This window comes from Megalobrama amblycephala, linkage group LG6 (assembly GCF_018812025.1).
Source record: "Megalobrama amblycephala isolate DHTTF-2021 linkage group LG6, ASM1881202v1, whole genome shotgun sequence".
Lineage (NCBI taxonomy): Eukaryota > Metazoa > Chordata > Actinopteri > Cypriniformes > Xenocyprididae > Megalobrama > Megalobrama amblycephala.
In genome coordinates this window covers 15,853,411-15,877,811 of record NC_063049.1, presented here as the reverse complement: position 1 = coordinate 15,877,811, position 24,401 = coordinate 15,853,411, and the positions used below count along the sequence as shown (strand labels likewise).

Sequence of the window (24,401 nt, the reverse complement as noted above, 5' to 3'; positions counted from 1 at the left end):
TGGGTGGCGCTGTAGAGCTTTACAATGTGTTAGCAGAGTTTGCCATCTAGTGGACATGTTTGAAATGTAAAAAATGTCTAGTGCAGTGTGCATACTAAGAAGTGTGCAGTTCACACTGTATACTGTGAACTATTAAAAAAGTATGTGAAATTAAATGCAATATGCAAAAATACATTTTAATTAGTAGTATGCAACATTCCATACTACTGTTTAATGCATGTGAGTGTGAATAATGTGTAAATAAGTGTAAATAATGTGTAAGAATGAAGTGTAAATAATGTCCAATTTACTGTTTTTTATGATATAACTTGTATATTTTATGTTCTAAATCCTAATGATAGCTCACTATAAATGTACCTACTTTTATCTTCTATATGTAATTTAAACTAATGTGGTTACCTCTATATGTGAACTGCAGGGATCGCCTGGACCCCTTGGTCCCCAGGGCCCCACAGGCCCTAACGGACGACAGGGTGACCCTGGTCTCCAGGGCCCTAAAGGAGAGAAGGGAGACCATGGCAAAGGAGGCACTATGGGTCTAAAAGGAAGTGTGGTGAGTTTCTTTGTCCTGCTCTCTACTTCTGCTGTTATGGAAGGACTTAGCTAAATTATTTTAAAATACAGTAGCTTTAGACTATAGTAGCTGCCTTTTCACTGTCTCCAACATTCACACACAATTATTGCTTTTCTTGTTTGTATCTTTCTAATTGGTCATACAGATTTTTTTTAGTATCTTTCTAATTGGTCATACAGAAGCTGTTACCCTCCATTTATTCACCATGGTAATATGAATTAATTATGAAGGCAAATGAAGGCAAATTGATTTAAATAATTATGTCAGACATAAGTATTCATAAACACCCATTTTACAGAAATAATGTTTAAAGAATAACATTTTAGTGGTAGTTCTCAACTTACCCTCTTAGTTTTGATAAACAAATAACACTTAATAATAATTAAGAGTTACAGAAATAATTTGTTTTAGCTCTTTCCTTGCCAGCGTTTTTTTTTTTTTTTTTTTTTTTTAAGTTTGCCAGCCATTGCCATCATTTTTGATCATTTTCACAAAACTTTCATACACCACAGAATATTTTGTTTGCATGAATAAATATCAAAAGAAAGAACAGAGGATCTGATTCAGAATGAAAAATCCATAGTGCACACACATTAGGAATAGTGAACACTAGGCTTACTGCGATAGCCGGTGATCAGCCGTCAACACCAGCTATTGCAACCACTGTGGCACCACCCCCACTGTTGTTTTGATTTTTTTAGTAATAAAAATAATTGACTTCAGTTAGTGAACAGACACTTCAATTAAAAACTGAATGCATCTGCTCAATTCAGCGTGAGCCGAACAAGAGTCACAGCACAGATCAGCAGCAGGATTCAGTTCGCCCATTTCGCTACACTCCTTACTGACAAGATGATGAAGTGAAATGTAAAAGCGCCTATTTGAGCGAGTTTGCCATTGTACTGTTTTGTTGTTGTGTTTTTCATGAAGAACTATAATAAACCCACCATTTAAGCAATTGCTGAACCCGAATTGGTGCTAATTCAAAAGCGAAAGTAAAATGCGCAAGGACGCACGGGCATACTGGTGCGGAGCAAAGCGAGTGTTTTCAGTTCATTCCTGTGGAAGTTGAGCTTCGATAGGAATTCATTGCAAATGCTCGCTCTGCGCCAGTGGACATGCACCATAAGCAATTTAAAAGCTTGGTGGAAAGAGAGGGGGAAACTCCCAACTCCAGATCCCCCGCCCCGGTGATACCAGTATTACTGGTGTTGTCACACGTCGATTAACTGATGGGAAGTTTTCCTCACCATCACATCCCTAGTGAACACACAATCGGAGCAGTGGGCAGCCATTTTGCTGTGGCGCCCGCAGAGTGATTGGGTGTTAGGTGCCTTGCTCAAGGGCACCTCAGTCATTTTCTGCCGGTACTGAGAATCGAACACGCAACCTTTGGGTTACCAGTATGACTCTCAAACCAATAGGTCATGACTGCCCCAAGCGGGAGAGTGTGAACGCAGTCCCACACTACCATAAATTATGCAGTCGAAGTTCCCACATTTGGGAAATTGGCTGGGGTAGGCACAGCCGAAGTGCAGTGGCCGAGCCTCACCCTGGGTGAACAACCTTCCTGATCATGGTGTCTCCCCTGCCAGGTAAATATGTTATGATATAATACTGGCAGGGGATAATTTATTACCAATGATACTGTACATGTATATGATGATTAGTTGGGCTCTTCTAGGACATTTTAGCATCGTTGTACTTTAAAACATACTCAAGAGCAGTTCTGAGTTAAAGAGTAAAACTTCACATGAAACATTAAATGCTAATATCTTTGTGTCTTTCTATAGGGAATGCAAGGGGTTCCAGGGTTTGATGGAGCAGATGGTATTCCAGTAAGTATTATTTTGTTTATATCAACAATATTAGGTTTAGATGCGTTTATAGGCACAAAGTGAAGCAGAGTTTGATAAAATCATAATGCAACAGCAATATGATAAAAGACACCAACGTTCAATAAATAGTTACATTTATTAAAACTAATCACAGGAATAAACAAGCCTTCCAAAGTAACATAGTTCAAATGTCATAAATACCTTTCCTTAGTCTTTAAAATGCCATTTTTATTGTGAGTTTTGGACTCTTCAATTCTTGGTCATTGATAATCTCTCATCAGGGCCACCCTGGGCCATCTGGGCCTCGTGGAAAACCAGGAGCTGATGGCTGTAATGGAACCCGGGGAGAATCAGGAATTCCAGGCTTTTCAGGGATCAATGGTGGACCTGGAATACCAGTATGAATGTTCATTTATTTGTGTGTCACAGAGTGAATTATTGAGACAATTATTGCACAAAATCGATGCATAACTCATACATGACCAATCTCAGGCTTTTATTTTCTCTTTCACTCTTTTTCAATTACTTTGTCTCTGTACTTGCCTATCTTCGTTTATCTTCTGTAGGGTTGGCCAGGAATGAAGGGGGAGAAGGGTGACCCTTTGGATCTGTGGGTCTATATGGAAAGATTCAGGGTAAGAGGAACTTTACTTGAAGTTTAAATGCAGTTCACATCAATACATTTGTTTTGGTTTTTTTTTTAATGGGATTGGTTTTCTGTCACTTTTTCTGTTGTAATACAGGGAGATCCAGGGCCACCAGGTTATCAAGGATTTATTGTAAGTTCGACTTTCATCGTTCATCTTGTGATAACAGAAACTGAACAAATAGGGATGAAGAGATAAAAGGATAAAGGTGTTTTCTAAAACATTTCATTATACAGGGTCCAACTGGTAACCCAGGGTACAGTGGGCCACCAGGATTACAAGGACCTTGGGTGAGTTAGACATTCGCACAATAAAATTACAGAGTGTCTATTTACACCAAGTGCAAATAGTCCACCTTGTTAGCAGAGGCTATTTACACTAACTCCACTCACCATTAACTGATTAAACCAGACAAAATTACAAAAGAAACCCATCTGATAACAGGAACACTGGTATGGAAAGTAAGGTAGCTTTTGGTAGTCATTAGATTTTGTTACAACTGACCCGAATCCATCTTTATCCAAACTCATTCTTCTTATTTTTCCTTCGCATATCAACTTGGAGAGATGTTTGTTTTAATTAAAATGATATTTGAAAAGTGAATATAAAGTGCCTAATGGGTATTTAAAGGTGCTGTAAGTATTATTTGAACAATGCTGTTGGGCATTGTTGATATTTGAAATCAACCCAAACAAACCCACCCCTCTCTTCATGGCTCCGCCTCTCACACTCCAATCCCAACCACCCTGCTCCGAGTCAATCTCAAACCCTGGCCCGATTGCCGCTTGCATGTGAGGCGAATGCACTACCAATGATGCTAAACACTGCATTCTCTAGCAGTCGTCACTGTGCTGTAGTCTCAAAACTCTCACTATCTGGCCTCTGTTACACACGCAATGCGTGTGTCCGTTTACACAGCTGATGCACAACAAAATGATTCAGAAAAATAAAGCACAGTTCATGAACGAATGACAAGGAAGCACAAAAAAATGAATGTACAGTACACAAGAGTAAATACAAAGTGTTTGTTGTTAGTCGCCAACAGCACAGCAGCCCCAGACAATCAAAACCCAGTGTACTCACATGATAAGCGGGATCAAAGCAGCCTCCACATCTGTTTTCATGCCTTCCCACTTAACTCTATCCAGCACTGGAAAGCTTTTCTAATTTAAACGCGGGTCCTAAAGCGCTTGCCCAGTCATAAACCTTCATTCCAGTGATATTCTTTTGAGCTCTTTTGTATTGTGTCCCATCTCTCGTTCTGTAGGGTTTTTTTTTTTTTTTCTTATGTTCAAATCTCCCTCTTGCTCGTTCTCTCTCCTCGACCGTCATACGCCCCCTAATGCTGATTTATTAGATGGTTGTTGTTGCTATCAGCCCGACTAACTTCCAACCAGTGTTTTTGAAATACTATTGAGTCCCCTTTTTAATACTGAGAATAAAGCGTTTATTGGACTATAATTGAAATTTGACATCTTTGCATTAATGGGACGGGCTGCAGATCGAGGGTGCCGCTCACATTACCAGGATCAAAACCATAGCTCCCTTCCTGGACCATAACCTTTACTGATCAACAGGCTCATCATGGTGGGATTGGGGTAGATTTAAGGGTGGGCTTTAGGTATAGGGACAAGTAATGCCCCAATAAGTCAGCATCCATATATGATTTTTATAAATGAATGCATACTGTTTTATAATATCCTATAATACACTGAGGTGCAAATAGTATCTGCCACTATGTGTACAACATCTAACAACTATTTACAGAGTGCAAAGAAAATGTTGCTATTTGCTAGCATAAAATTATACTGCTTGCTTTATTCCAAACCTACCATCTCTTCTTCTCACTATATTGTCTTTTTTAGGGTCCTACTGGTAGTAAAGGTGTTAAAGGTCAAAAGGTAATAAAACACAATATTTTGCTTAATGTTATTAAAGATTTACATTCAATCAGATATATGACAGAATACTCTAATATGCCCTCTTTAAGTCACTTTGGTAAATAAACATCTATTTAATGTTAACGTACATGTGTTGCCTCTATACAGGGTGAAACCACTAAAAGAATAAAAGGAATCAAAGGAGAAGCGGTGAGACAAATATTTAGTGGCTTACACAGTCTCAGACTAATATTACTCTCTGTAATCTGCACTGTTAAGCCATCTGAATTTCATATACTCACCTCAGGGGGACATCGGAGAGCCAGGACTACCAGGACTTTTCCCGCTCATAAGACCAATCCCTACAGAATGGCAGGCAGGAAGAACATGACTTGAGTTTATTACATATATTTCCTCTCAGGAGAGCAAATGATCTCGCTACTTCAATTTTCATCTTCTGTTCATTTTCTGGTTTTCTTCAGGGTAAAAAAGGGGTGAAGGGTTATAAAGGTCAAAAAGGAGATTTGGTAGGTTACATTTATTTATTTTTCATTTGTTTTGTTTGTTTGTTTGTTTGTTTGTTTTAACACAAAATAATTTCCTTCCAATGATGTTCACAAGAATGTTCATGTTATATCTGTGGAATAGCCAAAAAAAAAAAAAGAAGAAGAAGACAAAACACATATAGGAAAAATGGTAGAAATTATAATGCTTAATGTGGTGATTGTTGGAATGAAATCTTTCTCAAGAGTCTTTTTGATGGAGGTTCAAAGTAGCTGGATCACAATGAAAAATGCTTTTGGTCAGATTTTATTTGCGATTTGAAATAATGTTATTGAAATGTAATCTTAAGTTTTGCAAATGGTCTTTCCTCATTCAAATAGATATTTATTTATTTATTTTGTTTTCCAGGCATATGTATCTACGAAAGGAGAGACTGGTGTGTCAGGGCCTCCAGGACAACGGGTATGATTGTTTAAGTGCTGAAATGTTTTTATTAATGCTATGCAAAGCCTATCAAAAAAGTAGGTGTCCACACCCTGAAATTAAAATGGTGGAAATGTTTATTACAACCAAGAGCAAAAAAAAAAAAAAAACTTAAGGGAACAGACCAATTTCATTTGGGATTTTTTTTTCCACATATTTTTATCTAAAAAAATTAACCAATTACTATTAATTACAGGGAAACCCAGGAAATAATGTCTGGAAAGGACCTAAGGTATGACATTTGAATCAATTTCCCAACAGTGCAAAGCATTTGTGTTTACTTAAACATTTAAAATCTCTGTCCATTCCTACAGGGTGACACTGGACTACCAGGTTTCCCAGGAAATCATGGCCGCAAGGTTATAAATGCGTTTCTGGTTCAGTGCTGTATCTTGTCATACCTTACCAATCAATCTGCATCATAAGTTGTATAACCTAAATCTTTCAACAGGGAGACAGAGGAGAGCCTGGAGAGCTGATAGGAAGTCCAAATGATCAGACTGGAGGTACTAAAAATAATGCACTGAGATTATCGCTGTTTATACTTTCAACTTTCTTTAGTTTGTAATGTTGCTGTTTGAGAATGAAAAAAGTATGCAAAGTTACAAATCACAAAGTCCAATCCAAAGGGAGTTATTCTGTATAACAGTAAGCACTGTTGCTGAACTCCCTGAAATGCCTCGATTGTAGTCTTAAAGGGATAGTTCACCCAAAAATGAAAATTTGATGTTTATCTGCTTACCCCCAGCGCATCCAAGATGTAGGTGACTTTGTTTCTTCAGTAGAACACAAATGATGACTTTTACCTCCAACCGTTGCCGTCTGTCAGTCAAATAATGCTAGTGGATGGGAACTTCTACTATAAGAGTAAATAAAACATGCACAGACAAATCCAAATTAAACCCTGCGGCTCGTGACGGCACATTGATGTCCTAAGACACGAAACGATCGGTTTGTGCGATAAACCGAACAGTATTTATATCATTTTTTAACTCTAATACACCACTATGTCCAACCGCGTGCAGCACTCGTTAGTAAGGTCTGATCGCGCTCTGACAGCGGCAGTGATGTCTCGCTCTCATTGAAGTATATGCATGATCAGACCAAACGAATCGAGTGATGAATGCAGTTGGACATAGTGGTGTATTAGAGGTAAAAAATGATATAAATACTGTTCGGTTTCTCGCACAAACCGATCGTTTCTGGTCTTAGGACATCAATGTGCCATCACGAGCCGCAGGGTTTAATTAGGACTTGTCTATGCAAGTTTTATTTACTCTTATAGTCGAAGTTCCCATCCACTAGCATTATTTGACTGACAGACGGCAACGGTTGGAGTTAAAAATCATCATTTGTGTTCTACTGAAGAAACAAAGTCACCTACATCTTGGATGCGCTGGGAGTAAGCAGATAAACATCAAATTTTCATTTTTGGGTGAACTATCCCTTTAAGTTTTCTTCCTGGAACATATACGTCACAATATTCCTGATTTAAATAATTTTCCGTCCAAGGCATGTACAAAAAAAAAAAGGGAGGTGGGGAAGAGAGGAGAGAAGAGAAGAAAGGTGCTGCAGTAATGTACAATATGTGAAAATGAATGTGTTTTTTGAGAGTTCAATCATAAAAACCTATTCTAGTAGATCCCAAAAACAAAATCAAAACTTTGAAAAAGGGCATATATCTGGTATTTGAATGGTCCTAATCTAACTTCCAATTTACAGTCCAAATTTTCACTACATTCTCAATATTTCTCTTTGTTTGCTTCTGTCTGTTTTATACAGCAGGTCCTCCAGGGCCTCCAGGGGAGCGTGGCCCAATTGGAAATTATGGTTCTAAGGGTGCTAAAGGACTGCCAGGTCCCCCAGGACCCCCTGCCTCTGAACAACAACAAGGTATTTCATGACTCAGCTTTATCTGACAGTTAAACAGATAGTTCAGTCTAAAATGGAAATTGTGCCATTATTTATTCCCCCTTATTTTGCTGCGAACTTTTAAGTCTGTATGTAAACCTGTTGTCACAGAAACTTGAAGATATCCCTGCAGTTTCCACCAAAACAAATGAGGTTTTTGAGGTTTTAAAGTTGGCATGAAATGGAAGTTGCAATAATCTTTTCTTCCCTATATTGTGATGTATATCCAGCTTCTCAAACAAGAAAAAATGTAGGGTGAGACTTAATTTTGTCCATGGGGAATTGATTGGATGTTTGTAGTTTGCGATTATAGTGATCTCATGTAAGTGACAGGTTGATCCCGCCCAGTAAACACGTCAACAAACAAAACTGTGATTAAAGATTACAAGAGCACATGAATAAAACATAATAATAATGATGTGCAAGGATCAATCATTTATAATAAATACTAATATTCTATAACAAAATAAGAATTGTCAATTTTGATTTTATGGTGACTTTATCTTCCAAGTGAAGAAATTAAGTCATAAGTATTATCATTTTACAGCATTCTTTTTTTTTTTATTTTTTTTTTTATAAACAGTGTTGTTGTATTACAATAGTAATACATTTCTGTTTTAAAAATATTATTATTATTATTATTATAATACACCGATCAGGCATAACATTATGACCACCTCCTAATATTGTGTTGGTCCCCCTTTTGCTGCCAAAACAGCCCTGACCCGTCGAGGCATGGACTCCACTAGACCCCTGAAGGTGTGCTGTGGTATCTGGCACCAAGATGTTAGCAGCAGATCCTTTAAGTCTTTTAAGTTGCGAGGTGGAGCCTCCATGGATCGGACTTGTTTGTTCAGCACATCCCACATATGCTCAAATGGATTGAGATCTGGGGAATTTGGAGGCCAAGTCAACACCTCAAACTCATTGTTGTGCTCCTCAAACCATTCCTGAACCATTTTTGCTTTGTGGCAGGGTGCATTATCCTGCTGAAAGAGGCCACAGCTACCAGGGAATACTGTTTCCATGAAAGGGTGTTCATGGTCTGCAACAATGCTTAGGTAGGTGGTACGTGTCAAAGTAACATCCACATGAATGGCAGGACCCAAGGTTTCCCACCCTTGCCTTCTTCCCATAGTGCATCCTGGTGCCGTGTGTTCCCCAGGTAAGCGACGCACACACACCCGCCCATCCATGTGATGTAAAAGAAAACGTGATTCATCAGACCAGGCCACCTTCTTCCATTGCTCCGTGGTCCAGTTCTGATGATCATGTGCCCATTGTTGGCGCTTTCGGCGGTGGACAGGGGTCAGCATGGGCACCCTGACTGGTCTGCGGCTATGCAGCCCCAAACTCAACAAACTGTGATGAACTGTGTATTCTGACACCTTTCTATCAGAACCAGCAATTTGAGCTACAGTAGCTTGTCTGTTGGATCGGGCCAGCCTTCGCTCCCCACGTGCATCAATGAGCCTTGGCCGCCCATGACCCTGTTGCCGGTTCAACACTGTTCCTTCCTTGGCCCACTTTTGATAGATACTGACCACTGCAGACCGGGAACACCCCACAAGAGCTGCAGTTTTGGAGATGCTCTGACCCAGTCGTCTAGCCATCACAATTTGGCCCTTGTCAAACTCGCTCAAATGCTTACGCTTGCCCATTTTTCCTGCTTCTAACACATCAACTTTGAGGACAAAATGTTCACTTGCTGCCTAATATATCCCACCGACTAACAGGTGCCGTAATGAAGAGATAATCAGTGTTATTCACTTCACCTGTCAGTGGTCATAATGTTATGCCTGATCGGTGTATAATTCCCCCCACCCACCCCAAAAAGATCAGGCTGAATAATCTCAGACATCAGAGTTTTAGTTGATCATTTACTTTTGTTCCGTAGTCACAAGTATTTTCTTACCTTAGATTGAATTTTATGTCCATAAACGTGGGGTAAACCATATTTCAAAAAAACTTAAGTTAGTCGGACTGACACTAACAACAAACTTGTAGACCGACTCAGAGCAGTGTGGTTAGGATTGGAGGGTGAGTTTTGGAGGTGGAGCAATGAAGAGAGGGGTGAGCTTGTTTGGGTTGATTTCAAATATAAAAAATGTACAACAGCGTTTTTGAAATATGGCTTACCCCAACTTTAATGTTGTAGCAGTTTTCCCTGTGGTATCAAAAATGTTGATATTGATATCAACAATATTGATATTTTTCAATGTATTGTGTAAAATTTATAAATACCTATATAATATATGGTACTTTTATGATGCTATTGATCTTTTTGGAGCTAGACAGCCTGTGGTCTTTGTATACCTTTGTGTGGAAAAGAGTGGTGTAAATACCTAGAAGAAAGTCATATGACTACTTGACAGCTTAGACATTACTTTAAACAAATTCTGATATAATTGTTTCTCTGATCCACAGAGATTCTGTGGGGCCCAGAGGGACCAAGGGGACCAAAGGGAGGCAAAGGTGAAGCTGGAGAACCTGGTAATCCTGCCACTCAACCTGGGCCGCCTGGCGCCGATGGGCTGCCTGGATTTCAGGGACCACCTGGACCCAAGGGATCATGTAAGAGTGATAAACTAATTTTCACAAAATGCCATATATTATGCTAATAAAGCATTTTAATAAAGCACTTTTTTCATAACAAAGATCTATATTTAGTGAGGTAAACATATTGTGTGTATACAAGCCCGATCTCATGAAAGTGCGTATCAATAGCACGATTTTCTGTTCCTATTTGGCATTCTATTTATATGCAGAAATTTTATATTTATATTGGGCGTGCTATTTATATGCATTTATATGCACTTTTGGCATACATACAGTATAATACACCCCTACCTCACACCACTAATCCCACATAAAAAGTAATTTCAGTGTATAAATAACACTCCAAATACAAACAGAAACTTGTGCTAGATAGATAAGCAGTTCTAGGAAAAGTTTGTGGGGATTTGTAAGATTTTTTAATGTTTTTAAAATGTCTCACCAAGGGTCTATTAATTTAATCAAAAATACAGTAAAAGGTGTAATATTATTACAGTATTACAATTAAAAAATAACTTTCTATTTTAATATGTTTTAAAAACATAATTTATTCCTCTGATGGCAAAGCTGAATTTTCAGCATCATTCTTCAGTGTCACATGATCCTTCATAAATCATTCTAAAATGATGATTTTCTGCTCAAGAAACATTTCTTTTTATCATCACAGTTGAAAAAAAGTTGTGCTGCTTATTTATTTATTTTATTTATTTATTTATTTTCTGGAAACAAGTTGAAAAGAATAGCATTTTTTTGAAATAGAAAATCATTTCTAACAATGTAAAAGTCTTTATTGTCATATTTGATTCATTTTTGTCCTTTTTGAATAAAAAATCTTACTGACCTTATCTTACTGTCCTTGAACAGTAGTGTATAATGTGTGTGATGCAATTATTAAATATAATCTTTTCCATCGGACATGCTAGAAAGTAATTGTAGTGGTCTCTTCCCACTTCTAAGAGTATTGCATAAGTGATTTATCTTAAAGTTTCTCTCTTTTTTAACTGAATTAGTACTGAAGACATTATTAAAGACTATTATTGTGTCTTAATTCAGTGGAAGATTTCTTCAAAGGCGCCGCCGGACCACGTGGACGTCCAGGGAATGCAGGAAAAAAAGGACCAAAGGGTAAGATTAGTGGAAACAAAGTTTTTAATACACTGCTAGGGTTATTTGCATGGCCAAGATCATGTCATGTTGTACATGGCATTGTGGGAATTTTTTTTTTTTTTTTTTAAGAGCAGGAACAAGAATTCTTTTATCTTCTCTGGGGACATAGAAGGTGTTTGATATTTGTAAGTCTTTGCTAACCTTGCTGTATTGGTTATGCTTTTATCATTTGATCAGGTGACCATGGTCTGTGTGAATGCCTTGAAAAATCCCCTTCTGGCCCTCCGGGCCCTCCTGGTGAAGCTGGGAACCCTGGAATGGCTGGCGAGTGGGGTCAGCAGGGTGATCAGGGAGACCCAGGACCCAAAGGTGTCGATGGTTTTATTGTAAGTATACATACACCATGCAATAATGTCTTGCCTTGTTAAGGTTACAAGGTATATGAGCATCTTTACATTGGCCAATTAAATCCATTTAAATTGATCTTTTTTTTTTCCAATTTACAGGGTTTTCCTGGTACAAAAGGATCATTTGGACTCAAAGGCAGAAAAGGAGAGATGGGAATAGCTACACAGAAAGGTGCAGCAGAAACACACAGGAGATTATATTATCGCTATCTGGCAGATACTTCAGAAATCTCTCTTATCATTTTCCCCTCCATAAATCATTACTACTGATCACCCTTTACGTCTGTCTGTGGTTTTTGCAAATATTTAACCAATGAAAAGTATTAAAAAGAGCGTGTGACTAAACCTTGTAACCCCATTGGCTTCTCAAACTGTCAGTATAAACCTCTTAACTCCATAGTGAAGTGCCGCACACAGTTTGGACCATCTCTGCTTGTTTGCAATGCAAGGATAAATAAAGAACTAGTTCTTTGAATAGGTACAACATTTTCTATTTGAATATATTTTAAAATGTAATTTATTTTTGGAAAGAAATTAAAGAAATTATTACTTTTACTCAACAAGGATGCATTAAATTGATCAAAAGTGACAGCAAAGACATTCATAATGTTACAAAAGCTTTTTATTTCAGATAAATGCTGTTCTTTTGAACTTTCTAGTCATCAAAGAATCCTGAAAAAAATAAAATAAAATTATACACAACTGTTTTTAAACTTTTGAATGGTAGTGTATGTCAAGGCTAATATTTATGCATTTGAGGAGCCGAGAAGAGTGTCTTAGTCTAGCATTTGTCATCGAGTCATAGCTAATACTGTCTTAAATAGCCTATGTGTAGCACTTCATCTATTATAACATGAGATTTTGGCCAACTGACAGAAAAAAACAACTGAGCGCCCACATACATAGCCACAATAAACTTCATAACCTGTAAGTTGATGAAATGTAATATGATGCACAATATGATGATGATGGACAAAACACATACAGTATATGCATTAATCAAAAACCTTGTAACACCATTTGAGCTTGCTTTTGGTAAAATGTTAATAAAATAATGACACATGTAAGTGTCTGAACATATTATAAAGCCACAATATCAACTTTGACAACACATTGTTGAATTATTAAAAAAATACATTTTTACATGATTACATGTTTTTTTTTTTTTCCATTTTCCTGAAAAGTAGCGAGTTTGGACATACAAGTTTCCGAAAGCCACAATGTGCAAATTTTAATATTTTGCCTGCTTATGTGCAATACAGGATTACCTGGTGACCCAGGGAACCCAGGTCAGAGTGGTTTCCCAGGAGAGCAAGGAAGGCCTGGGTTTAGTGGAAAAGACGGTGAACCAGGTTTTAGAGGATCTCCTGTGAGTCTTGCATAACAAAACACTTAAACAGAACTAATCAGAAGACAGTGGCTGTATTAATATGCACTGCATTGTGTAGTGACTTTTGTGATATTGATGAAGGAAAAAACTGAACTCTAATGCCAGTCTTAACCAAGGTATACAGTGTATATCAGTGGTATCTGCATGCTTTTTTTCCTTCAGGGAGAAGGTCCTGTAGGTGAGCCTGGAGAGAAGGGATACCCAGGTCCTCCAGGTCCCCCAGGTCTAATAGGCCCCACAGGACAACCTGGCCAAGTTCTTGGAGCAACTAAAGGTGTAAGGGGCCTTCCAGGAGATGATGGGCAAATTGGTCGTGATGGAGAAAAAGGTTTGCCTGGTGCCCCAGGTGTGTATCAATGTTATTTTTGTATCATTGATATATTATAATAGTTTTTGTTCATATTTTAAATTAGATTTTATTTCTATCTTTTCTGTTTTCACGTTTTTTCATTTTTATTATTTTTTTATGGGTAAATATATATTTTTTTTTCATCATGTTTTATTGATTAGCTTTAGCTTATTTAGTTTTAGTTATTTTAGCAATTCAAGTTAAACTAAACAAAAATTATAAATCTTACCATTTTTAAAATATTTTTTTAATAGGTTTATTTTATGGTTTTAGTTTTTTAGTTAACAATAATAGCCCTGGTGTGTAAATATACTGAGGTTCCTCTTAATCTATTCTAATCATTCAATTTATTTTTATTTATTTATTTTTTTTTTTTAAATATACAGTGCCCTCCACTAATATTGGCACCGTTGGTATATATGAGCAAAGGCATCTGTGAAAATATATCTGCATTGTTTATCCTTTTGATCTTTCATTCAAAAAATCACAAAATCCACAATCCAAATCCAAAATTCACAGAATTTTTACTTCCTTTCATTGAAGTAAAACAATTGAAAATGGGGGAAAAAGCTCATTATGAAATAAATGTTTTTCTCTAGTTTACGTTGGCCACAATGATTGGCACCCAATTATTGCAACATACTTTTGCCAAGATAACAGCTCCGAGCCTTCACCTATAATGCCTGATGAGTTTGGAGAACACCTGACAAGAGATCAGAGACCATTCCTTCATACAGAATCTCTCCAGATCCTTCAGATTCCCAGCTCCATGTTGGTGCTTCTTCTCTTCAGTTCACTCCACTCATTTTCTTTAGGGTTCAGGTCAGGGAACTGGGATGGCCATGGCAGAAGCTTCATTTTGTGCTCAGTGACACATTTTTGTGTTGGTTTTGATGTTTGTTTTGGATCATTGTCCTGATGGAAGATCCAACCACGACCCATTATTGGATTTGTAGCAGAAGCGGTCAGGTTTTGATTTTATCTGTTGGTATTTGATAGAATCCATGATACCATGTATCTGAATAAGATGTTCAGGACCTCCAGCAAAACAAATAGGCCCACAACATTAAAGATCCAGCAGCATATTTAACCCTTTGATGTGTACGAACACACCGGTGCGATTAGAACGTTCGGTGCGTCACGTGATCAACTGCCAAATTCAAATGCGCTTTTCCTGTATCACAAATATGCAGTGTTTTCAACCACATAATGTTTATTTTAGGTTTCAGAAAATGAAATACTACCAAAAGTACTAACAAAACAATACATTTAGAGTTTGTAAAATACAGACTGATTGTGACCAAAATGTATTGGAGAAAAACATTTATTTCATAAAGTGTAATTTGTTTCCTTCAATGAAAGGTTAGAATTTTGTGAATTTTTAATTTGCATTTTCTTATTGGTTTGGTTCGCTTTCACAAGGAAACATTTCAAAGCTTAGCAAAATGTGTTTATGCAAGTCGCATGTGAGTTTAGCAAATTAACAGTATGTTATACTCCTCTTCTTAGCGTTTCTTTTCATATCTATCTTACATGTGTCTTACAGGAGCCTGTAGCTCAAGAGAAGATCAATGGAATATTGAAGGTAGCTGGATTGAAGTCACTCAAATCTACAACAAGATCTTTAAAGATAATTGTATATATATATATATCTATAATGTTAACTGTTGGCATCCACATCAATGGATGATAATGTTGTGTTTATTATAAATGAGCACTGCAGGTGTCCTCTGCCGCTCTAAACACTTTTAAAGACAGGTGAATTCTGATTTTCTGTCAATGTCTTTTGTCATTCATCAGCTGGAAACTGTTCTAAAAGTTATTCCAGTGATATGTAATCCTTGGTGTGAACGGGCCATTGATGCTTCACCACAATGCAGTTGATTCACTATTTATGATCACCAATAACCAAATGTGTTTATTTTAATAATTGTTTTATATTGTCTGCCATGTTAATCTTATTACAGTGGAGTGTATTGGAGATCCCGGGCCACCTGGAGAGACAGGGCAGCCTGGACTTCCAGGGTTGGAAGGATTTCCTGGTAATTGGATGTATTGTTATAACATTTTCCACAACTTAAAAAAACTATTTTCTCTCTGGTTTCATTATGCCTGCCCATATATGTGTGTTCTAGGAATACCAGGTGCCAAAGGTGTACAAGGTCTTTCTGGAGAACCTGGGGCCGAAGGAGAGCGAGGTGAACCAGGAAGAGGAGGCCCACCTGGGCCAAGGGGTAAGCATTGGGTGGCCTGTATGTTATTGTACATTTTATTTAATCATTCTATATACTTTAACCCCTGTATGTCTATTAGGTCTGTCTTCTTTTTTTTAGCTCTGATAATTTGATTTTTACCACATAGGTTTTGTTGGACCTCGGGGAGATTTAGGATATCCTGGCACCAAAGGTGTGCAAGGAGATCTGGGCATCTCTGGTAAACCAGGTTTGGATGGTGCTTTAGGGGAAAAGGGTGATCATGGTGAAGTTTTAGGAGCATCTTCTGGAGCCCCAGGAGAACCAGGACGGCCAGGAGAGAGGGGTGTCATTGGCCTTCCAGGAGACCCAGGCCCAAAAGGACACCCAGGTGAGAACTTCTTGTGTCTATGACCCTGTTTACACCTGATATTTAGATGAGTTTTCAGTGAACCGAACACAAGTGGTCATCTGAGATGCATTACCATTTACACCTGGTATTAACATGCATTTTAAATGCGTCTCCTGTGATCACTTGTGTTTGGATTGCATCTAGACCCTTCCTTCTTCATCACACTCTACATCACTTTCATGGGAGCACCGAGTGTGACGCACAAATACAATTGAATGAATGAAGCCTCGTTATGCTTACGACCAAGGCCGAAAGGAAGCAAATAGAAATTATACGTATAGTAATATAAAATGTCCATCATAATCCATGTATTTTGGCACAACCTAGCAAAACCTGTAATTAACTTCATCCACTTGTGATTAGATCAAACATATCTTAAAACCAGGTGTCTGTCAAAACTATAATAATGGATATATATGCTCATTCTATTTAGCTTTCAGACTGCAAGACATTTAAATGTGTTTTAAACTTTCAGACAAGGTTTTATCAAGCCATTATTCAAAATTTCTCTTGACAAACTTTCCTTTTCTAGTTTCTTCCTATGACTGCATATTAAAGTCATATGTCCAAATTAAAATAGCTTTTTAAAATGTTTGAGTGTGTCAGTAAAACATGGTATGTATGAATTGTATGATTTATTTCCATTATTATTATAATTTGATTAATGTATTACTTTTGTGGATAGAAAAATGTTCCATGTTGAATTTTAGTCTTAAATGTTGTAGGTTTCATAATAATCAGCAAACATTTTACTTTTTCTGTGATTGTGAATTCTATGTAAAAACATTTATGCCACCTCATGCATCTGTAAAAAAGCATCTTTTATGCCAATTATTTAAAGGGATAGTTATATAAATAAAGGGATATAAATGCTGTCATCATTTACTCACCCGAATTTTTGGGTGAATTATCCCTTTAAAACTTCTGTGTCTCCAACCAACAGAAGCTCAAAAAGCTAAAAGAAAGTCTGTCTATTATTAAGGTGGAACAGGATGTAAACTAAAGGATGTAATGTCACACAGGTATGGATGGTATGCCAGGTATTATCGGCGTCAAGGGTGAAATTGGCCCTCCAGGTCTTCGAGGAGAGGTAGGAAAACCTGGACCGCAAGGAACGTTCGGCTTTCCTGGCCAGCCCGGTTACACAGGACCTCCTGGACCACCCGGAAAAACTGGAGAACCAGGTAACTCAACTGCTAATTCAGAAGGTATCTTTTTTTGCCCTCATACTGGATAAGAAGATTAGAGAATAAACCCAGAAATACCAAATACCTTTAGTAAAAGGGGCTTGTAACATACCTAAGAACTCTTCTTAATTTTTTATATTTGGGTCAGTTAAGAAAACATGCTTATCTCTTAAAGGATTAGGTCACTTTCAAATGAAAATTACCCCAAGCTTTACTCACCCACAAGCCATCCTAGGTGTATATGACTTTCTTGTTTCTGATGTTTTCTAATTTTCATTTGAAAGTGAACTAATCATTTAATCATTCAGCAGTACCATACATTGAAACATGGCAAAAACAGACTGAGAAATCAATTGCTAGTGTACTGGACTCTTATTGACTGATTTTACTTCATTTCTGGTCCAACTCTATAATATAAATCAATGTAATGGTTTTGTTTTGTGAGAAATTACATGTATCATTTAGGATCAGAAACAAAAATACAGTCAAGTGTATTAGATTTTATTTCAGTGGTATGAAGCAAAACCTCTTTCTCCTAACAATGCTTAAATATACTGTGTCTCTGTAGGTCCAAGTGGAGTAAGGGGAGATCAGGGAGACCCAGGTCTTTCTGGACCCAGAGGAGTAAAGGGTGCCATTGGAGACCCTGGAAATATTGGTGTACCAGGAAATACTGGGCCCCCAGGAGATCCAGGACAACCGGGGCCGTTTGGGTTTGGTGGTCACCCAGGGTTAAAAGGTCATTTGTCTTTTTGTTCTTGATTTAATGTTACTGAGAATTGGCAGATTTAAATATGTATAGTTTGCAATAAGCAGATTAAAATATTTTGATACTTGATGGTGCTTAAAATGGCATTAATTGAAAAGTGCATTCTTTTTTAACAACAAAGGTTCCAAAGGTGGTCAGGGCATGACAGGTTTTCCTGGAAAGTTTGGTGAGAAAGGTTTGAAAGGACTTTCAGGAAAGAAAGGACAGATAGGCTTACCAGGACAACAAGGTGTAAAAGGAGCTCCTGGCCCTCCAGGTGAAAAAGGTGAATCAAGAGCATGATTCTCTATTCATGTACATGTACAATATATAATATACATGCTACCGTCGTCATATCATACGTTTGAGGTATTATTTATTTCCCCCCATTTAAGGTTCACTCATAAACACACTCCTTTTCATGACAGTTTGCTTTTCTTTTCAGTGTTTTTAAAATATTTTTTTTACTTTTCCATCTGTCAACAACAGCCTCTTTGCAAAGCCTTGTGACAGATTGATGAAACAGTCTGTGCTTAAATGTGCTGCCCAAACCAGAGATTAGACTGAAATGATTTCTAATCTATATTTGGATTGTGGAGGAACTTTTGCATTAATTTCTCATGACATAACATCTTTGTTATGATTAAATTGATTAAATTGCTTGTATATACTTTTTCTCAAGGTGAAAGAGGGCTGGTGGGACCTCCAGGTGAAAAGCCAATCATACATATATCACCACAAGAAAAAGAGGTCATGAAGGGAGCTAAAGGTGACCATGGAAATATGGGAGATCCTGGCTTCACTGGTCAAAGAGGTGACTACAGTCATATTTATTTTCTACTCAAGTACACAAAGAGTAACATACTTCATATGAACTACAGAGGCTATGCAAGCTCTAAATGTACAAACCCGATTCCAAAAAAGTTGGGACAGAATGCAATGATATGGAAGTTTCACATTTCAATATTTTATTCAGAATACAACATAGGTGACATATCAAATGTTTAAACTGAGAAAATGTATAATTTTAAGGGGAAAAAAAGTTGATTTTAAATTTCATGGCATCAACACATCTCAAAAAAGTTGGGACAAGGCCATGTTTACCACTATGTGGCATCCCCTCTTCTTTTTATAACAGTCTGCAAACGTCTGGGGACTGAGGAGACAAGTTGCTCAAGTTTAGGAATAGGAATATTGTCCCATTCTTTTCTAATACAGGCTTCTAGTTGCTCAACTGTCTTAGGTCTTCTTTGTTGCATCTTCCTCTTTATGATGCGCCAAATGTTTTCTATGGGTGAAAGATCTGGACTGCAGGCTGGCCATTTCAGTACCTGGATCCTTCTTCAACGCAGCCATGATGTTGTAATTGATGCAGTATGTGGTCTGGCATTGTCATGTTGGAAAATGCAAGGTTTTCCCTGAAAGAGACGACATCTGGATGGGAGCATATGTTGTTCTAGAACTTGGATATACCTTTCAGCATTGATGGTGCCTTTCCAGATGTGTAAGCTGCCCATGCTACACGCACTCATGCAACCCTATACCATCAGAGATGCAGGCTTCTGAACTGAGCGCTGATAACAACTTGGGTTGTCCTTGTCCTCTTTAGTCCGGATGACATGGCGTCCCATCCCCCCCAAAAAGAACTTCTAATTTTTATTCGTCTGACCACAGAACAGTTTTCCACTTTGCCACTGTCCATTTTAAATGAGCCTTGGCCCAGAGAAAACGCCTGTGCTTCTGGATCATGTTTAAATATGGCTTCTTTTTTGACCTATAGAGTTTTAGCCGGCAACGGCGAATGGCACGGTGGATTGTGTTCACCGACAATGTTTTCTGGAAGTATTCCTGAGCCCATGTTGTAATTTCCATTACAGTAGCATTCCTGTATGTGATGCAGTGCCGTCTAAGGGCTCGAAGATGAAGGGCATCCAGTATGGTTTTCCGGCCTTGACCCTTACGCAAAGAGATTGATCCAGATTCTCTGAATCTTTGGATGATATTATGCACTGTAGATGATGATAACTTCAAACTCTTTGCAATTTTTCTCTGAGAAACTCCTTTCTGATATTGCTCCACTATTTTTCGCCGCAGCATTAGGGGAATTGGTGATCCTCTGCCCATCTTGACTTCTGAGAGACACTGGCACTCTGAGAGGCTCTTTTTATACCCAATCATGTTGCCAATTGACCTAATAAGTTGCAAATTGGCCCTCCAGCTGTTCCTTATATGTACATTTAACTTTTCCGGCCTCTTATTGCTACCTGTCCCAACTTTTTTGGAATGTGTAGCTCTCATGAAATCCAAAATGAGCCAATATTTGGCATGACATTTCAAAATGTCTCACTTTCAACATTTGATATGTTATCTGTATTCTATTGTGAATAAAATATAAGTTTATGATATTTGTAAATTATTGCATTCCTTTTTTATTCACAATTTTTACAGTGTCCCAACTTTTTTGGAATCGGGTTTGTAATAAAGACTGTCTGAATGTGTCATATTTTCTGTATATTTAGTAGAAGCCTCATTTCTGCATGCACACGTATATTATTACATTAACCCTTTTAATGCATTGAACTACTGTATACACCTGTTGCATTCCCAGGTCCATTTGGAACAGTCATAACTTATTATTTTTCAACTAAAACCATATTGTATCTGATCAATGCGCAAAAGTTTTGAATGTTACCATGTTTTTACCTTACTATTACTATATTTCCCCCCTTATTAATTAAAATATGTAGAAATTCTTTGAAATGTAAATATTACAATAACTACAGCAAAACAGTGTGATACAAGAAACTATATATTTTTTATCAATATTTATGTGAAATTTTATTTAAATATATCAGTGTCATTTATAAAAGAGAATTACTAGAATCGATTTAATTAAAATCCTTTGAACTTTAAACTCATGACTGCTCAAAACAAATTTGTGAAATCTGCACATGAAGACTTCAGATGCAAAAGCCTCTAAGTGCCGTCTGAAATTTTCTTCTAAAATGAGCATTTTTATCAAGCTCGTATGTTTAGGTTCAGTAATTTCACTTTAAAGGCAATTAATAAGTCCTTTTCATTGCCATTAAAGTGAAATAACTGAACATAAACATACAAGCTTGATAAAATTGCTCATTTTATAAGAAACTTTCAGTTGGCACTTAGAGGCTTTTGCATCTAAAGTCTTCACATTCTTTTTCTAACAAAATCAATATTGCTCTGAAATGATTTCATAAAAAATATATTCATTTTACTTGCATAAACGTTTAATTTCAGATTAAAAAGAAAAAAAGATGATAAACAGCCTAAGTCTCCTTTTGATGCTGCAGTGCTTCATCAGTAAAGTGGCAGCAGAGTGAAATGTGGACTTCTCTTTTTTCAAACCCTCTTTCCTTTTTTTTTTTAAATTTAGACTATTTGGTCTATGGACTTTTGGACAGACACTATAATTCTATTTTAATTTCAGAATTATTACTAGTAAACAAAATGCAGTTCCAATGGGAAGGGGAAAAAATGCTTGTCTGAGTATAGTAAAAAGGCTAAATGTATTTTACAGAAGTAATTTGAGACAAATCTTCCAGTTATTCCCAAATCTTCCAGTTATTTCCACTTGAGCTTGGTTCGGCAAAGCACGATTACAAACCGTTCTCAGCCCAGAGTTATGAATTTGTATTACATTCCAAAGTGCAAAATTAAACCATATCTGTTCCAGCTGCAGCCGATCGGCACGGAATGGAACGGTTAAGCAATGAGAACAGTTTGGTGGAAAAGCAGCTTATGTAACAGATTTAAATTTTTTTTTCTTCTTTTTATTTACCTCTTCCAGTTCAAAACGGACCCGAATTCAGTAGGACAGTTAATCAGAATTTGGTCATATTCTGAGTATTTACATTTCTGCATTTGGTTTTTGCTGATGTAAATAGAACAAAAAGATTTCTTTCAGATAGATATTTAGAGCTTTTCTTTCAACTTGCCTTTGGGTAGGTACAAAAGGTGCCCCAGGTTATCCAGGAGGTGATGGGAAAGATGGACATCCAGGTAAGCCTAGTGACACAAAAGGTACTAAAGGTCTTCCCGGAGAAGAAGGTGAATCGGGGCCTAAGGGAATGCCAGGGCCTACAGGACTCCCTGGAATTGATGGTTTCCCTGGAATGGCTGGACCCAGGGTAGGATACTGAGCTCCATCTCTCTCTGACTTCTAAAACTATTTATGATTTAAAACATTGCTCATAATCTCCTTGTATATGGGGTCTTGTCAGACGGTTTTGGATGTTGTGCTTTTAGTCATTGTGGCTTATATTTGCAGGGTGACAAAGGCTCGCCTGGTGCCTATGGACGGACCGGAGAATCTGGAATCAAAGGAATAAAAGGTGCTCATAAATAAACCTCTGAAATGTCCATTATTATGCTTAATGTATGATTTTCTCATGATCCTTGAATAAACTGCCAAAATGTTTACGTAAGATTTCTTTATTTAAGGTGAACTGGGTCCCACCATCAGTCTTCCAGGGTCAACAGGACTGAGAGGTGAAACTGGGCTGTCTGGACCTTCAGGTTAGGAATTTCCATATTCTATAGTGCATCAAACACTATAATGATATTTTACTGTCCCTGTTAAGCACTTCCTAATGTTTTTAATTTATATCTTAGGTGAGAAGGGACTCATAGGTCAATCTGGAGATAGAGGAGGTCCTGGTTTTGATGGCATTGTAGGGATGAAAGGCCAACCGGGTGAACCAGGAAAAGATGGACCACCAGGTACAGGAGTCTTGATCATTATTCTTCGATTAAGCAATTACATTGTTTCTGAAAATAGTTTTTAACTGGATCATCTTTTTCATCAGGCTCTGACGGCCAGCAGGGTTTCCCAGGAAACCAGGGTCATAAGGGCTGGCCAGGAGAGCCTGGGCAGAAAGGAACACCTGGAATCCAAGGCCAACCGGGACAAAAAGGTTTGTTGTTCTAATTGTCAAATTTAATGAAACAAAATTACAGCTATGTGTTTTTACACATTATTACACTGCTTTCTGAAATGCTTGATTCTCACTGGTCAGTCGCAACATTCCGAGATCGATTATTCACCAAAAATGACTGTTGTCAATAGTATAATGACTGCTCGTTCTGGTATTTGAGGCCTGCACATCCCTGATCACCCATATCACATTATCCCTTACTTAGCAAGGTTAAAGGTGCCCTAGAACTTTTTTTTAAAAAGATGTAATATAAGTCTAAGGTATCCCCTGAATGTGTCTGTGAAGTTTCAGCTCAAAATACCCCATAGATTTTTAACTGCCTATTTTGGGGCATAATTAGTAATGAGCCGATTCAGGGTGTGTGGCCCTTTAAATCTCGTGCTCCACGCCCCAAGAGCTCGCGCTTGCCTTAAACAACATAAAAAAAGTTCAAACAGCTAATATAACCCTCAAAATGGATCTTTACAAAGTGTTCGTCATGCAGCATGAGTGTTTATTTTGATGTTTACATTTGATTCTGAATGAGTTTGAGGCTATGCTCCGTGGCTAACGGCTAATGCTACACTGTTGGAGAGATTTATAAAGAATGAAGTTGTGTTTATAAATTATACAGACTGCAAGTGTTTAAAAATGAAAATAGTGACGACTCTTGTCTCCGTAAATACAGTAAGAAACGATGGTAACTTTAACCACGTTTAACAGTACATTAGCAACATGCTAACGAAACATTTAGAAAGACAATTTACAAATATCACAAAAAATATCATGATATCATGAATCATGTCAGTTATTATCGCTCCATCTGCCATTTTTTGCTATTGTTCTTGCTTGCTTACCTAGTCTGATGATTCAGCTGTGCACATCCAGACATCCTGCCCTTGTCTAATGCCTTTCATAATGTTGGGAACATGGGCTGGCATATGCAAATATTGGGGGCGTACACCCCGACTGTTACGTCACAGTCGGTGTTATGTTGAGATTCGCCTGTTCTTTGGAGGTCTTTTAAACAAATGAGATTTATATAAGAAGGAGGAAACAATGGAGTTTGAGACTCACTGTATGTCTTTTCCATGTACTGAACTCTTGTTATTTAACTATGCCGAGGTAAATTCAATTTTTGAATCTAGGGCACCTTTAAGGTCACTTTTATTTATATAGCACCTTAAAACAACATTATTCCTGACCGAGGTGCTTCACAATAAGGGGCCATTCACATATCGCGTCTAAAAATGTGTGGAAAGCA

General features: G+C 37.5%; 1 protein-coding gene and 1 non-coding gene across 2 annotated transcripts in view; one reads left to right on the top strand and one right to left on the bottom strand.

Annotated features, from left to right (window-relative positions):
• col4a2 (collagen, type IV, alpha 2) overlaps positions 1–24,401 on the top strand; it is a 123,060-nt gene that overhangs the window by 84,896 nt on the left and 13,763 nt on the right. Inside the window, exons 5-38 of the mRNA XM_048193116.1 lie at positions 419–553; positions 2,368–2,412; positions 2,694–2,810; positions 2,979–3,047; positions 3,156–3,191; positions 3,296–3,349; positions 4,925–4,960; positions 5,108–5,149; positions 5,247–5,315; positions 5,422–5,466; positions 5,852–5,905; positions 6,123–6,158; positions 6,241–6,285; positions 6,378–6,432; positions 7,709–7,819; positions 10,265–10,411; positions 11,447–11,518; positions 11,738–11,886; positions 12,007–12,079; positions 13,170–13,276; positions 13,460–13,643; positions 15,193–15,231; positions 15,614–15,688; positions 15,782–15,880; positions 16,008–16,229; positions 17,273–17,434; positions 18,006–18,176; positions 18,328–18,471; positions 18,868–18,999; positions 22,170–22,351; positions 22,492–22,555; positions 22,665–22,739; positions 22,836–22,943; positions 23,030–23,137. Coding sequence (XP_048049073.1) covers positions 419–553; positions 2,368–2,412; positions 2,694–2,810; positions 2,979–3,047; positions 3,156–3,191; positions 3,296–3,349; positions 4,925–4,960; positions 5,108–5,149; positions 5,247–5,315; positions 5,422–5,466; positions 5,852–5,905; positions 6,123–6,158; positions 6,241–6,285; positions 6,378–6,432; positions 7,709–7,819; positions 10,265–10,411; positions 11,447–11,518; positions 11,738–11,886; positions 12,007–12,079; positions 13,170–13,276; positions 13,460–13,643; positions 15,193–15,231; positions 15,614–15,688; positions 15,782–15,880; positions 16,008–16,229; positions 17,273–17,434; positions 18,006–18,176; positions 18,328–18,471; positions 18,868–18,999; positions 22,170–22,351; positions 22,492–22,555; positions 22,665–22,739; positions 22,836–22,943; positions 23,030–23,137 — 3,262 coding nt within the window. The remainder of the gene's footprint in view (positions 1–418; positions 554–2,367; positions 2,413–2,693; positions 2,811–2,978; positions 3,048–3,155; positions 3,192–3,295; positions 3,350–4,924; positions 4,961–5,107; positions 5,150–5,246; positions 5,316–5,421; positions 5,467–5,851; positions 5,906–6,122; positions 6,159–6,240; positions 6,286–6,377; positions 6,433–7,708; positions 7,820–10,264; positions 10,412–11,446; positions 11,519–11,737; positions 11,887–12,006; positions 12,080–13,169; positions 13,277–13,459; positions 13,644–15,192; positions 15,232–15,613; positions 15,689–15,781; positions 15,881–16,007; positions 16,230–17,272; positions 17,435–18,005; positions 18,177–18,327; positions 18,472–18,867; positions 19,000–22,169; positions 22,352–22,491; positions 22,556–22,664; positions 22,740–22,835; positions 22,944–23,029; positions 23,138–24,401) is intronic.
• On the bottom strand, positions 2,014–2,177 carry LOC125270903. The gene has a single exon (XR_007185493.1). It is a non-coding gene; the product is annotated as a U1 spliceosomal RNA (small nuclear RNA).